The sequence below is a fragment of the Centrocercus urophasianus genome, unplaced genomic scaffold, assembly GCF_019232065.1.
Source record: "Centrocercus urophasianus isolate 14NV4802_14NV808 unplaced genomic scaffold, USGS_Curo_1.0 seq_29, whole genome shotgun sequence".
In the NCBI taxonomy this organism is placed as follows: Eukaryota; Metazoa; Chordata; class Aves; order Galliformes; family Phasianidae; genus Centrocercus; species Centrocercus urophasianus.
Window position 1 is genome coordinate 6,773,795 of NW_024884855.1, and position 12,897 is coordinate 6,786,691.

At 50.8% G+C, this 12,897-nt stretch overlaps 1 protein-coding gene across 2 annotated transcripts in view; it reads right to left on the reverse strand.

Annotated features, from left to right (window-relative positions):
- Positions 1–472: 472 nt before the first annotated feature.
- PRKCB (protein kinase C beta) overlaps positions 473–12,897 on the reverse strand; it is a 75,228-nt gene continuing 62,803 nt past the window's right edge. Inside the window, exons 16-18 of one of the 2 annotated variants that reach the window (XR_006170397.1) lie at positions 10,554–10,694; positions 3,092–5,140; positions 473–1,388 (exon numbers count right to left, since the gene is read on the reverse strand). Coding sequence is in view for 1 of the 2 variants with exons in the window: in XM_042827812.1 (XP_042683746.1) it covers positions 4,982–5,140; positions 10,554–10,694 (300 nt within the window). In the remaining variant the exon portion in view is untranslated. Of the gene's footprint in view, positions 5,141–10,553; positions 10,695–12,897 lie in introns of both variants that reach the window. The other variant, XM_042827812.1, reaches the window with a different exon arrangement.

A 12,897-nucleotide genomic window follows, 5' to 3' on the forward strand; every position in this document is an offset into this window, starting at 1 on the left:
TTCATAAAATTCCGCCCCCGCTTTTCCCCCGTATTCATGAAGCAAAGTGTATTTACATTAGAATTGGTCGAGGTTTGAAAGAATATACATGCTTGGTTTGCAAACCAACCAAACTCGCGTGCACCAGGAGGGGAACGAGGCAGCACCACAGGAGATGTGTCTGCAGCACAGCAGTATCCTCTGGGCTGGGATTTTTGAAACCATACAGAAGGCCCTGGGTTACTGAACAAAATCCCCAGGAATTTTGCCTGAAATCTGGTAAGCCGGGATGCCTGCAAAGTTCATGATTTTGAGCCTTTAAGATAGTAGCAGAGGGTATAAAGTACAAAAGTTACCTTTATAAATAGCCCTCAGTACAGCCCCTTTCAAGTGGGCGTGTTTTCAGTTGGTAAACGGAGAATATAAATGTGTTTTGTTTTGGTAGAATATTAATATCTTTTACAGAGCTGTTAAATTTTGACAGTGTCTGTGGAAAAAAAAAAAAAAAAAAACAAAACAGGAGAAGGATTTATGGGAGTGCTGACAGACTATATCAAAACTGCAAACTGTTCCAGATGTTAAAAAAAAAAAAAATCCTACCTTTCACTTAGAAAAAGATTTGTTCTGATTTACAAGAACATTAATGGAATTCATTTTGTAGTCTTAATGCCTGAGTAAGAGGAGGGGATGTGGTGGAACGCACGCTTACAGCAGGCTGGGGAGGAAGACAGCCTCGGCGAGCCGGTGTGACCGCATGTACAAGGCATTGAGAGATGTCTACAAGCAGAGGTTTCCACACTGATCAAATGTATCCATGTCTCAAACAAAAGGCTCCTCTAAGACACGTTCACAGTCATTGCAAGCTTCAGCACAATGGTTTAAAATATCAACCATGCTTAGCATTCAATGGCAACAATTGGTGAATACCTAAGTTCACAGGAATTTCAGCATCTGATTTCGAAAATTACAAAGACCGTAGCAATTTGGTATATTTCTGTTTAAAAACTCTATTAGTCACCACCAACTACAGTTCCTAGAAGTATTACTGCTTGTTGACTCAAAACCCCGCGCGCTTCCAGCAAGGGCAACCAAGCTAGCGGGTGACACACACACACAGAGGCCTCCTACAACAAGCGCTCGTTGCGTGCCGGGGTGTGGATGTACGCACTGCTGATCCCGGAAGACTGGTGTGGTATTTACAGGGCGAGCTGGAGTTTGGGGCTGCGGGAGCAGGGAGGTGGCGTCCGTGCCGTTGCCTACACGTTAATGACAAATTCCGGGTTGGTGTAAGAGAAGCCAGCGAACTCGTTCTGGTCCAAGTTCATGATGAAGAGTTTGTCGGTGGGCGTGAGCTCCACAGGCTGCCGGGTGAACTCTTTGTCGAAGTTGGAAGTGTCGCGTTTGTCCTTCTGTCAAACGGAAAGCACAGAGTTAAAGAGGGCAGCGCGGGCCGTGCGGCCTTCGGCAAAGGGAGCGGGGCCGCGGGCGCTGCGGGACGGATCAGCACCGCGGACAGCGTCGCGCCGAATTGGCGCCAAACCAGCAGCTGCGAGGGGTCCTGGTGCCTGGAGCTCTACTTCTCACCATCATCACTATTTAGGCTCCTCTACGGTATGGTATTGATCAACACAGTGTTTTACTGATTTAATTTGAGGATGTCATTTGCTGCAGGGCTGTATATAAGAAATACATAAAAACCTCCAAGAACAAAAAGTCCACGTATGCAACCTTTTATCATTTTAATGTCACAAAAAGAACAATTTTGCAGCTACATCGTAGGCAAGCAAGCAAGCAAACAAACAAACAAGCAAAATTGAAAACCATCCAAAAGGTATGGTCTTAATTAACGCTGATAACGTGCTATAAGAACTGTAGTCCCATTGGCAGGACTGTGCTGAGATACTTCGCAAGTCCCGCAGCCAGCACTCACTGGGCTGAACCAGGGGCTACACTTGGTGCCATGTAGGAACCTGCCAAATGCTTTTCTTTAGCCTCTCTGCCTTTGAGCACCAGGGTGCCAGCTCTGTTCGTGGTGCCAGCTCTTGCCGAAGGCTCTGGAGGGGCAGCACCGTTGTACTTGCGCTGTCACGTCACCACAAGAACCGCTTCCTGCCTGCCATCATAGCCACCAGCTTTCCTCACTGATGGAATACACGGGCAATGAGCTGTGCCTTCACCACATATCCTCCTGGCCCAGCTGCCACAGCAGAATATGGCAAATCATCCAGCCCACCTCCCCTGCAACCACATCTGGAGACCCTCTGGAGATGAATCCAACCTTGAGAGGTGGCCCAGGATCACAGTGTCTTTGTGGGGACAGTGCTCTGCAAGGGGAGAATGGGAGAATCACGTGGGAACTTTTCCAGATCAGAAGGTAAAGAGAGCCAAAGATGTCCAAGAAAAGACAAGGTAGGAAGAAGCACAGAGATGGAGCTCAAGGAGCAAAGACGAAGCTGGAGAAAAGCCAGGATGTGCACATGAAATCTTGTTAGCCATGAGCCCTGCTGTCACAGTCCTGGCTGGGTTCTTCCCTTTGGATGAGAGGCAGCTGAGAGGTGCTGCAGCCCTATGCTCCCCTCCCAACAACACAGAAGAAGCAGAGGTGGATCCAGGGCATAGTGCAGAAGTTGGGAGGGGAAGACTTCAGATGCAGATAAAGAGCAAAGCAGCAGAAACACAAGTGTTAGACAGACCTGGATAAAAGACAGCCTCTGGAGGGGTCAGTGTGGGACCAGCAACGGGCAGAGGGCTCTGCCCATTGGTACATAGGCTGTAGAACCGTCAAGTGGCTACTGAGCCAACAAGCACTGAGATGATTCTGTCCTACCCAGTAGGAGAGTTGCAAAGGGGAATCCAATGTGCACATCTGGCTCCTGAGCACTGCAGCCCTTGGCCTTCCAGAGCAGTGCTGATGGTGCCAGGGCTGCATCCCTGCAGTGGGTGCCCAACCCAGGAGTCCTTAGGGTGAGTGGCTGCAGAAATGGCTGTGCAGTGCCAGGTCAGGGCTGGGGCTGCCCCTGCCCTGCCTCCTCCTTGCCCTGCTCTGAGGCCTTGGCACAGCCAGCGGTGCCCAGCTGCAGGCACAGCAAAGCAACTTCTGCTGAATTCTTACCTTGAGCTTCATCCAAAATTGCTGGCAAGTTGGCTTCTGCCAAAGATGATGAACAGCCCATGAGCGGATGGAGTTTGGCCACACAGAGCTGGCAAACAGGGATGAGGAGGAAGGGGAGGTTCATGGCTGGAAATGCTCCAGGACTCCAGGAGGTACGGAGAAGCAGAGCAGGGCAGGGAGCAGCAGGACAGTGACTGTCCCTGTCCTCATGCTCCGCTGGAACCGGCTCCTGCTGCTGCCGTCCAATGCTGTTTGGAAAGTTCCCGCAGTGATCCCAACTGCAGCAATTGAGCAGAAGCTGGGTTTCCAAAGACAGAAAGGAAATTCTGCACGCATTCAGGAAGAGGGAGGATAGCAAGAGCCCCATAATCCCTCTTCAGCTGAAACTGCCAATTGCTTTTAACAACTGCTCCTTTGAGAGCGAGCAGGCAGGGCGATGAGTCACCAGCACAGCGCACGCTGCCGCACTGAGATAGCGGCACTGAGATAACCGTGGCCACAGCTTCCAGAAATCCTCAGTGCTTTCTGCGATTGTCTCCGTTTGAGGCGTTCAAAGAGCCACTGAGCAGCAGCCCCCTCTGCCAGGAGAAGCTTCTCTCCCTGTGCTCAGAGGAAGAAGGTGAGATCCCACCAGGCTCAGCCGCACGGTGATGCGGCGCACTCCTGGCGCTTCCATCCTGCGTGGCGCTGCGCTGGGGCGGATGCTGAAAGCAATGGGCGAGCGCTGGGTGCTTCCACCCAAAGGCCAGGGCTGCACAGGTGCTTCCAGACAAATGCAGGTTTCTCTTACGGTATTTCTTACTTTCTTTTTATTATTATTATTAATTATTATCACCACCGGTATTGGAAAAAAAATAATAAATTGGCACATTACAACTTAAAGCAAGTCGATACAAAGTGACAGCCCACCAACGTCTGCAGAACAGTAAAAAAAAAAGAAGCTGTGAGGCCATTATTGTTTCAAGAGAAATTCATCCATCCTGAAACTTTGTCTTTGATGCCAGAAATAAAAAGGAGGCGATTTAAATATCCAGTGACATTTCTTTTTAAAATTGGGATATTAGTGGAAACATCTCTTTACAAGCTTCACAGCAGAATTCACAATACTGTTCAATGTTAAATAGCATCTCATTCGTGTTAATACTGTTTTTGACACATTTAAAGCACAGGTAATAAACTCCATCAATTGCTTTGGCATTTGAAAAAAAAAAAAAAAAAAAGTTTTGCTATGAGAACCAACATTGTGTGCTATTTACTAGGGTGACCATGGATTTGAAAGCATCTACAGCAGCTCTTTAAAAATATCCTGCTTATAACTGGATACGTTTCGTTCGATTAAAAAAATTGCTACCTGGAAACTGCACAATCAGGAGAAATCTGCGCTGACAGCAGAGCTGCTTCCCCAGCCATTGACCACTGCTACCGAAGACCCAGAGGGCGAGCCAGCTCTGCCCCCAGCTGCCCCACAGCCCCCAGCTGCCCCGCAGCCCCCGGCTCTACGGGGTGAGGTCCGGTAGGGAACACTTCCTCACACTAAGATCAGAAGGCTGCAGATGGAACGTTCACGATCGTATTAAAGGACTTGGAAGGGGAAGAGAGAAATCAAAGCACGTGTTGAAGAGATTTCTCCCAGTTGTCGTGACCCACACCTGTCCATTTTACCTGGTAGCCAATAAACCATTTCCATTTTCTACAAATAAAAATCGATAAAAACATTGTTTTTACTTACTGCACATCACTTACACTTCAGGCATGCCCGAAATTATGTGAAGACACTTCTGGCTTTGAAATATGGTCACTCTAGTAGTATTACTAAAGAAAAACCATGAATGCAATGTCACCACAGCTGCAGTTGGGACTGGATGATGAAGATGAGATCTACACAGCTACTTAGCTCTTGGCTTCAGGTTTAAAAAACTCAGAGTTAAAAAAGGAAAATCCTTCGAATTCTGACTGGTCAATGTTCCTGATGACTTCCTGGTCAGGAGGTGTTAACACGGGTGGATGGCGAGTGAAAAACCGGTCGAAGTTTTCAGCATTGCGTCCACACTATGAGAGGGGAAGAAAAGAACGTATGGTGGGTGGAGAAACAAAGCAAACGGATGCGGTGTGTGCAGCAACCCCTCCCAGCACACCTCGCAGAGCGGGTTATTTCAATGCGGCAATGGCAGAAAAGAAAAAGGTGCAAAACATGTATGAGCTTTGTTAGTCATCAGGTGATGTTATTGCATGAGATAGCTGGAGACAAGCAGGGACTGCTGGCTGCACCATGGCAAGGAATTGCAGGGAGCAATGAGATGGGAGTGCAATTACTTGCTGCTTTCCCTTGCCTGCACGCAGTCCTGCACCACCTCGCACTGTGCCACACACACGCAGTTTCTCTGCTAAAGACCGTGATGGTTCCAGGTCTCACTGTGCACACATCCATGCTCAGGCCCTCCTCCTACACCTGGCATAGGAAGCTCTCACCCTGTGCTGCCAAGATGCTTCTCCCTGCTCCTGCTTGAGGAGGAGGCTTGCATCGCCTGTAGAGCCCCCCAGCTATGGCACTGCTGCCTGCAGGCTGTGCTGCTGGAGCTGCCAACTCCTGCCCCATCCCTGTCCATGCCCAGCCTGGCACGGTGCTGCCGGCACGGCACAGTGAAGCCCCTGCAGCCAGCACCACCCTGGGCTGCCCCAGGGCCATTGCATATCAGAAGCAAAGGACCCATCAGTGCATCTCCACCTGCAGCAATCAGGGAGATCGGGAGCAGGCGACATGCCAGACACTTTATTTAATTTCCTTAGCAATCACAACAAGGGTCCTGTAATTTCCCGTGCTAGAATTATTTAATGTATTAATAATAGTGGTAGCTATAAACAGGTGGAGGCCGGGTTCCTGCAGCAGCTACAAATTGCACTCGGTTGCCACCCAGCACACGGGTTTCACATCCCAATGAGCTGCAGCTGATGACTTTGCTTTCTGGTGGCCGAATTCCCTCACACACAGCGCTGCCCTGGCCCTGCTCCCCAGGAGAGCTGCAGGAATGGCACCTCCCAGCCCTCACCTCTCCTCCCCTCCATCTCCCTATGGAGAACGCACACTCCAAGTGCTGGGATGTTTCTCCTGGTATTTAACTTACATTTGCTGAGGAAACAGATTTACATTTTTAATAAACATCAGACTAAACGTAATGAAATATTAAAGCAAATACACATACACTTCAACATCCCCCAGTGCCTGGCTCTGCCAGAAAGGAGGCTTCAGGGCACGCAGCAGCAGCATCCCACAGCTTCCGCTGCTGTGCTCTCTGGGCAGCCCTTGCCACATTCCTACAGTGAGACACTCCTTATTTCCAGCTCTCTGGAAAAGGTCCAACAGGTGACAACAGAGTCCATTTAACCCCAGCTACAGCCACTCTCCTGCACTGCACTGCACTCCCCCCTCACATGCCCATGTCCCCAGTGCACTCCTGTGCAGCTCTGGCTCAGCTCTGAGCACAGCTTCTGTGTATCTGCACTCCAGGACACACAGCCCAACACAGTGCAGGATCCCTGCAAAGCTTTGGGTGTCTGACAAGTCAGCATCAGCCCAGTGCCTTCCTGAAAGCCATCGTCTTAACATCAAAATAGAAAATAAATTCCTCAAATTGAAGTTGCCGGCAGCACAAAGCCTGGGAGCTCACATCGGAAACAAAGCGACAGGGGCTTTTCTAGGCCATGCTGTCAGCAGCCTTCAGCTCTGTGATAAAGCACAGTGCGAGTGAGATTAGCACGGAGTCTGCAGTGCTGGAGGTTATCAGTGCAGGAACACGCGGCAGCACGGGGTTCACCTGCTAATAAGCAGCTCACCTGCAGATCATATCAACTGCCAATGCACTCTGAAGGCTGTGCAGCACTTTGACAATGCAGAAAAGACAGAGCTCTACGAAACGTGAGGGAGACGTGGGGCAGCCCCGTGCTGCAAGGCAACGTGCGTCTTCAAACCATCAAACCCATTGGGATGACTCAAAAATGCATCCTTGGGCAGTGCTGCCAGTTTTGGGATGGAGGGCACTGATATACTTTTAATACACATACTGACAAATGGTGATTCCCACCACAGTGCAATGCAGCAAGAATACACGGATGGGAAACTGTCGAATTCGCATCTAGCTGTAGTGTTCCATGGATACAGGGGGCAGCATCTCCATAACTCCGACCACACAACATCCGCCGGCCCCATAGAATCATATTGTGGAATCATAGAACGGGTTGGGCTGGAAGGCATCTTAAGGATCATCAAGCTCCAACCCCCCATCGCATGCAGGGCCACCAATCTCCACATTTCATACCAGCCCAGGCTGCCCAGGGCCCCATCCAACCTGGTCATGAACACCTCGAGGGATGGGGCATCCACAAACTCTCTGGACAGCCTTTTCCAGCACCTCACCACTCTCACAGTAAAGTATTTCCCTGATATACAGCTCTTAAAATTAAGTTCCTCTTTAAAGGACAGAGACACGCAGTGTCAATCTTTACGTTTATCCAACACCACGTCATGAAAAACCACGGTTAGCACTATATTAATGTACAGGCATCACTCCACTCTGAATGGAGAAAGGGGGAGGGTGGAAATTTATCTTACATAAATCCTCAACGTGTCCTGCCTAACATTTATAGCCAGCACCAAATGACTTTTTTTTTTTTTTTTTTTTTTCTGGCTGCAGAAATAAACCTGTCAGTTTCAAAGATAGCCTTTTTATTTTATCAGCTTCAGCTTGATTTCAAATAGAGACAAAAGGGACCATAAAATATTCTCCATTGATCCCCGAGATGCAGTCAAGAAGGCTGAGTGGGCTGTTGCCACATCGCAGCCACTCTATGGATGTTCTCCTTTTTTGGGGTCCTATTCAGTAGCGTTGGGAGGAGACAGGGCAGGGCTGTACCCATGCAGGCTGGGAGCAATTTTTGGGAGCATGAGATTGGTTAATGATCCCAGCTCAGCATGCTTTAAGCAAGGTTATGGAGCAGCTGCTGAGGCAGTTTCCTGCTGTAGGGTTTGCTGCCATCCTCCCCCATTAACAGCAAGAAGACTCTTCCCAATGCACTGAGGATACTGCTGAGTGACAGGGGGGAATCTCAGAGAGCCCTCAGAACCTAAGCTTTTACAAATCCAGGTCTGTAAATGGCAGCTCACTATCAATTAATTCAAAGTAATTAGAGGAATAGTAATTTATGCTATTAAAATTATTAGATTAAAAGCCATTTTTTAGAACCACTGTCCTGTTGCGAGCAATGCTGTGCTCTGCCATGGGATTTCAGTGCTTTCAGCATGAGAAGACTTCTCAAATCACCAGGCGTTATGAAAAGTAAAGGAGTAATTAGGTTCCAAAAACAATAATTATCTCAACGAGAGATGGGGAGAGCAGGCGAGTGGAAGCACACTTCCCAGGGCAACTGCGGATCTGGGGATGGAATTGTTATGCACAAGCCCAGCACAGGAGCAGCCAAGCACAGCCCCATGTCAGAACTACAGCGTTTCTGCACACCACAGACAGCTCAGGCCCTGATCTGTCTCGTTACCGTCTCTGTGATAAAGGTTAATCAAGCACAAAGCACGAAGTAGCGCATGAGCTCCTGGGGATTGATTTCCAGCTCAGGGCACAGGCTGTGTGCTGTCCTGCTGCGGGTTACGGTGCAGCAGCTCTGAGGGGGGAGCAGAGCCCACTGCAGGGTATTCTCAGTGCTGCACAAGCAGCCAGAGGTCCCTGAGCAGCGCCTTTCCCACCCAAACGCATTCCAACATCACCCAAATCCCCCACTTCCCCTTCTGTGCTGCTCTGATTGTGCTCAGATGGCACGGAAGGAGCAGCGCTTTGCAGCACAGATGCATTGCTCTGAAATATCAGCTATCAGCAGTACCTGCCTTGGCTTAATCCTACCTAAATCCCGAACCAGCTGTGCTACCTTCCTATTAATCTCCCTGCTACCCAGCACTGCATTTCCCCCGCCGGCAGCCAGTACGTGTGCAATGACAGGCAGCAGCTTACGGGCCCCATTCTGCGGGCCGTGATCAAAAGGATTTTTAAAGAAATAAGACATTTAAAACAGGACAAAATCTGCATATTTTAAAACATAAGAACTGTGAGAAAGCACTTTAGGCAGAATTAAATTGTTTTCAGCTGCGACAAGACAAACAAGCAGTAACACTGTGTCACAGCACGCAGAGAACAGCACTGTGGGGAAAGGGCAGGTGGCAGGGAGGGAGCACAGAGCTGAGAGCCAACAGCAGCTGCTGATCTCAGGAGCAGCTTCTGCAGAGCAGGGAATGCCCAGCATCCTGCATCCTGAGGTAGCAGCTCAGCCTCCCTCTGCTCTCAGCTCTGGATCGTTTGCACAAAGGCGAGGTCCCACTGTAAGCCAGAACATCATGATGTATGCACACAGCCCAACAGCTTCTGCACTGATGTGCTTCGGTAGCAGTCAGTGCCTCTCCACGTTCTCCTGATGAGAGCAGAGAGGCTGCACGCATTGTGGGCACTGCAGCAGAAGGCTTTGAGGTCAGCAGTACCCCAGCTCTGTGCAAAGGCAACACTACTCAGGGACTGAGTTTGCAAACACATCTGTGACATTAAAATGTGCAAAGTGCCCTGACTTTGCTCAGTCAAACACAGGAACCACCTCTAGGCACTGAGATGTGGTCTAGCATGGTGGATTAAGTGAGCCAGCAATGCCCCAACCTCCATTGCTGGGGATACCTGTCAGTCTCAGCCTTGCCAATCAGAGTTAACTCTGGATTTGCTCTTTTCTGTAAAGCTTCAGTTCCCAGCAAGGGCACAGACCAACAGGCTCACAGGGCTCTGCACCTCCTGCCTGTCCCGTGCAGCACTGATGGCCTCACCCATCCTGAGCTCTGTACAAATCATGCTCCCACTTTGCTGACCCTGCTGGCAGCCCCTGCCCTGCAGCAGCACACTCACTGCACACACAGCCCCATTGCTGAGCGCACCCAACACAGCAGCATGGTGCAGAACTGCAGCTCCGAGCTCTGCTCACACCCACACCAGGCTGCGGCCTTCCAGAGTTCACCTGGGAGAGAAGCTGCAGAGGGAAACACAGCTGTGGTGCCACCGGGGGCAGACGGCGCTGCAGAGCTGGATGGTAAAGTTTAGACAGAGGAAAAACGAGAGCGATCTGTGCAGCTAGAGAGAGAAAACAGGAAGGCTGAGCCCTGAGACAGCACAGTGAGGCACGCTGTGATTAAATCCGAGTGATGCACGTGGTGCTGCTAGCCCTGTAAGAGCAAGACTGAGTGCCCAGTGGCAGCAGAGTGCCGCTCTCACCACAGCAGTGCCAAACCTCAGGGTGACTCAGGGTGCACAGGGGCTTCCTGCACACTGTAGGGGCACGGGCAGCACCCACACGAGTGCATGTGGGCACAATGAGCGGGGCTGGGGACTGTGTAGTGGGAGGGAGGGGGAGCGCAGAGCGCAGCACTTACAGCCTTTGGCTTGAAGGGCGGCTGGATCTCCTTGCGCTCCAGCTTGTCCCAGTCGATGTAGCGGAAGAAGGCGTGCTCCTTGATGTCGCGCTCCCCCTCCGGGCCGCAGCCCAGCCGCTTGGCAGGGTGCTTGGTCATGAGCTGCGGGGAGAGAAAGCAGCAGCTGTCACATATGGAGTGCCATGAAGTGTCTCCAGGGCTGGCAGCGGGAGGTGACACCCCAACAATGCTGCAGTGCCCGGGATGCGGGCATTGGTAACTCTGTGCTGGGAGCCTGCACAGTGGTGCTGCCACCCCCTGCCAGCACCACTCCAACAGGGCTGCCTGGGTGTCGAGAACTCAGTTTTGCAGCATGGTTCATGTTTAAGGCCACCATCCATTTCAGGAGAACAATCTGCCCTCCAAAGCTTCCATCAGCCCCAGGGGATCTCTCTTCTCCAGACCCGGGCTGCACAGGTGGGGACATGCTGTTAATGAAAGAGTCAACGTGGAGAAAAAGGCACACACATTATTCAATAAGAAAAGTGACAGGGGCTGTGGGAACCAAGGGCGGCTGTGTGAACATTCATGTCCTGGGGCATTTTTGGAGCTGTGTCAGGAGGCACAAGGAGAGTCCAGAGATTTATAAAGCACTGAAGGTGCAGAGCACGCCTAACAAATGGGAAGGAGGAGTGGAGCTGACAGCCACCCTGCTGGAAAATGAGGTTCAGTCCATGGCTGACCCACTGATGTCAGCTCTGTGAAATGCAAGCAACTCATCCTCCCCCCGACAGGCTCTGGACAGCATCCTGACAGTTCAATCTGATCCCACCTCACTGTGCTGGAGCAGGAACATAAAAAGCCGCCTGTGATTCAATAAGGTTTTCCTAAAGCAAAGCTCTGACAACAATGCGAGAGCCTGGAATGTGCTAATAAACTGATGGAGCAATTTGACTGTCGCTGCAAATGGCTTAGTTTGCATTCAGCCAAAATGGAAAGAAGTCTGTCCTCCAGTCTTCGGTGTTGCATGCTTGTCCTGAAGCGGCATGGGGAGCAGCTCTGTGCCCACAGGCTCTGTGGGGCAGTGGGGCTGCATCCAGCACTGTTCTGCTTTGCAGTTGCTCTATGCACAACCAATGCTCAGGTACCAACTGGTTGCTGCCAGCCAGAACTCCATTTCCTATCTGCTGCTCTGGGCTGGAAGTGGTTTCGTACAAACACTGCCTGCTTCAGCGGAAGTGTTGGTGTTAAACCCACAGTTTCCTCCTTGCACCACCAATGCACACCGCAAGCAGAGCAGCTCAGCCTGATTAATGAACCACACGGGATTTTCTACTTCATATACCTGCTGTGAAGCTGAGCAGAGCTGTACTGTAGCACACAAATCCAATATTTTTAATAGACGCATCCAGAAATTACATTTCCTTGTTTTCCCATTGTGCTTTTACGCATGTGAGCACGAAGGCACCATCTGTTATTGATATATAGGACCCATAAACATGCAGACTGATTCTCCAGGCTTACATGAGGTAATCATTGAGCTTTGCTTGCATTAAACAGGAACAAGTTGATTTAATCCCCATCCCTGAGACTCTCTGAGGCCCTGCAGGTGAGGAAGGAGGCTGATGGACACCTGTGATGGTGTTTGTGGTGGCTAAGGTATGGAAAGGTCCCTGAGACCTAAGGGCTTTGCTCAGCTGCAGCTGTGATTTTCAACTCCCGAAGGCAGCAGGTGCTGAGCACCATGGCTCAGCCTTCCACTCCCCCACAGCATGCCACAGCTCACAGGGACACTGCGACACCCGGGTGGCTCTGCAGGCACTGAGTTTTGCTCAGGCAGCGCCAGCAGTGGGAATGCCGCTCAGAATACACCTCCCTACACACCTCAGGCAGCAAAACATGCCATGCTACGCCTCTGCTCCCGACAGTCAGAGGGAGCATGTGCTTGCAGCAATCTTTGCACCTGGAAAGGGCTGCTTTGCTCAGACACAGTGAAACCCTCCATATGGGAAGGAGAAGGGCTGCTCTCTATGCCAAGGCTCTGTGCACACAGACGCTGCTCTGCGAGCTGCAAGGGGAGAGGGTGTGATGGGAGCTGGCTGCTGTTACCATGCAGGGGTCGGTGCAAGGCCAAGTGCCTGCACCACTGGGACAGCAGCTCCTGCATCAGCCCTCAGACCAAACCTGAGCTGACAGCTGAGAAGGAAAATGCTCCATTTGATCTCCTAATTGGTGCTGCCTGCAGCTAGGGAGCTGTGTCCTGTTAGCTCCACATCCCGCTTGCTGGGCAGACAAACACTTGCTCCTTGGTTCACACTGACACACAGTTTCTCAGCATCAGACACTTCACCTCAGAGCTGTACAA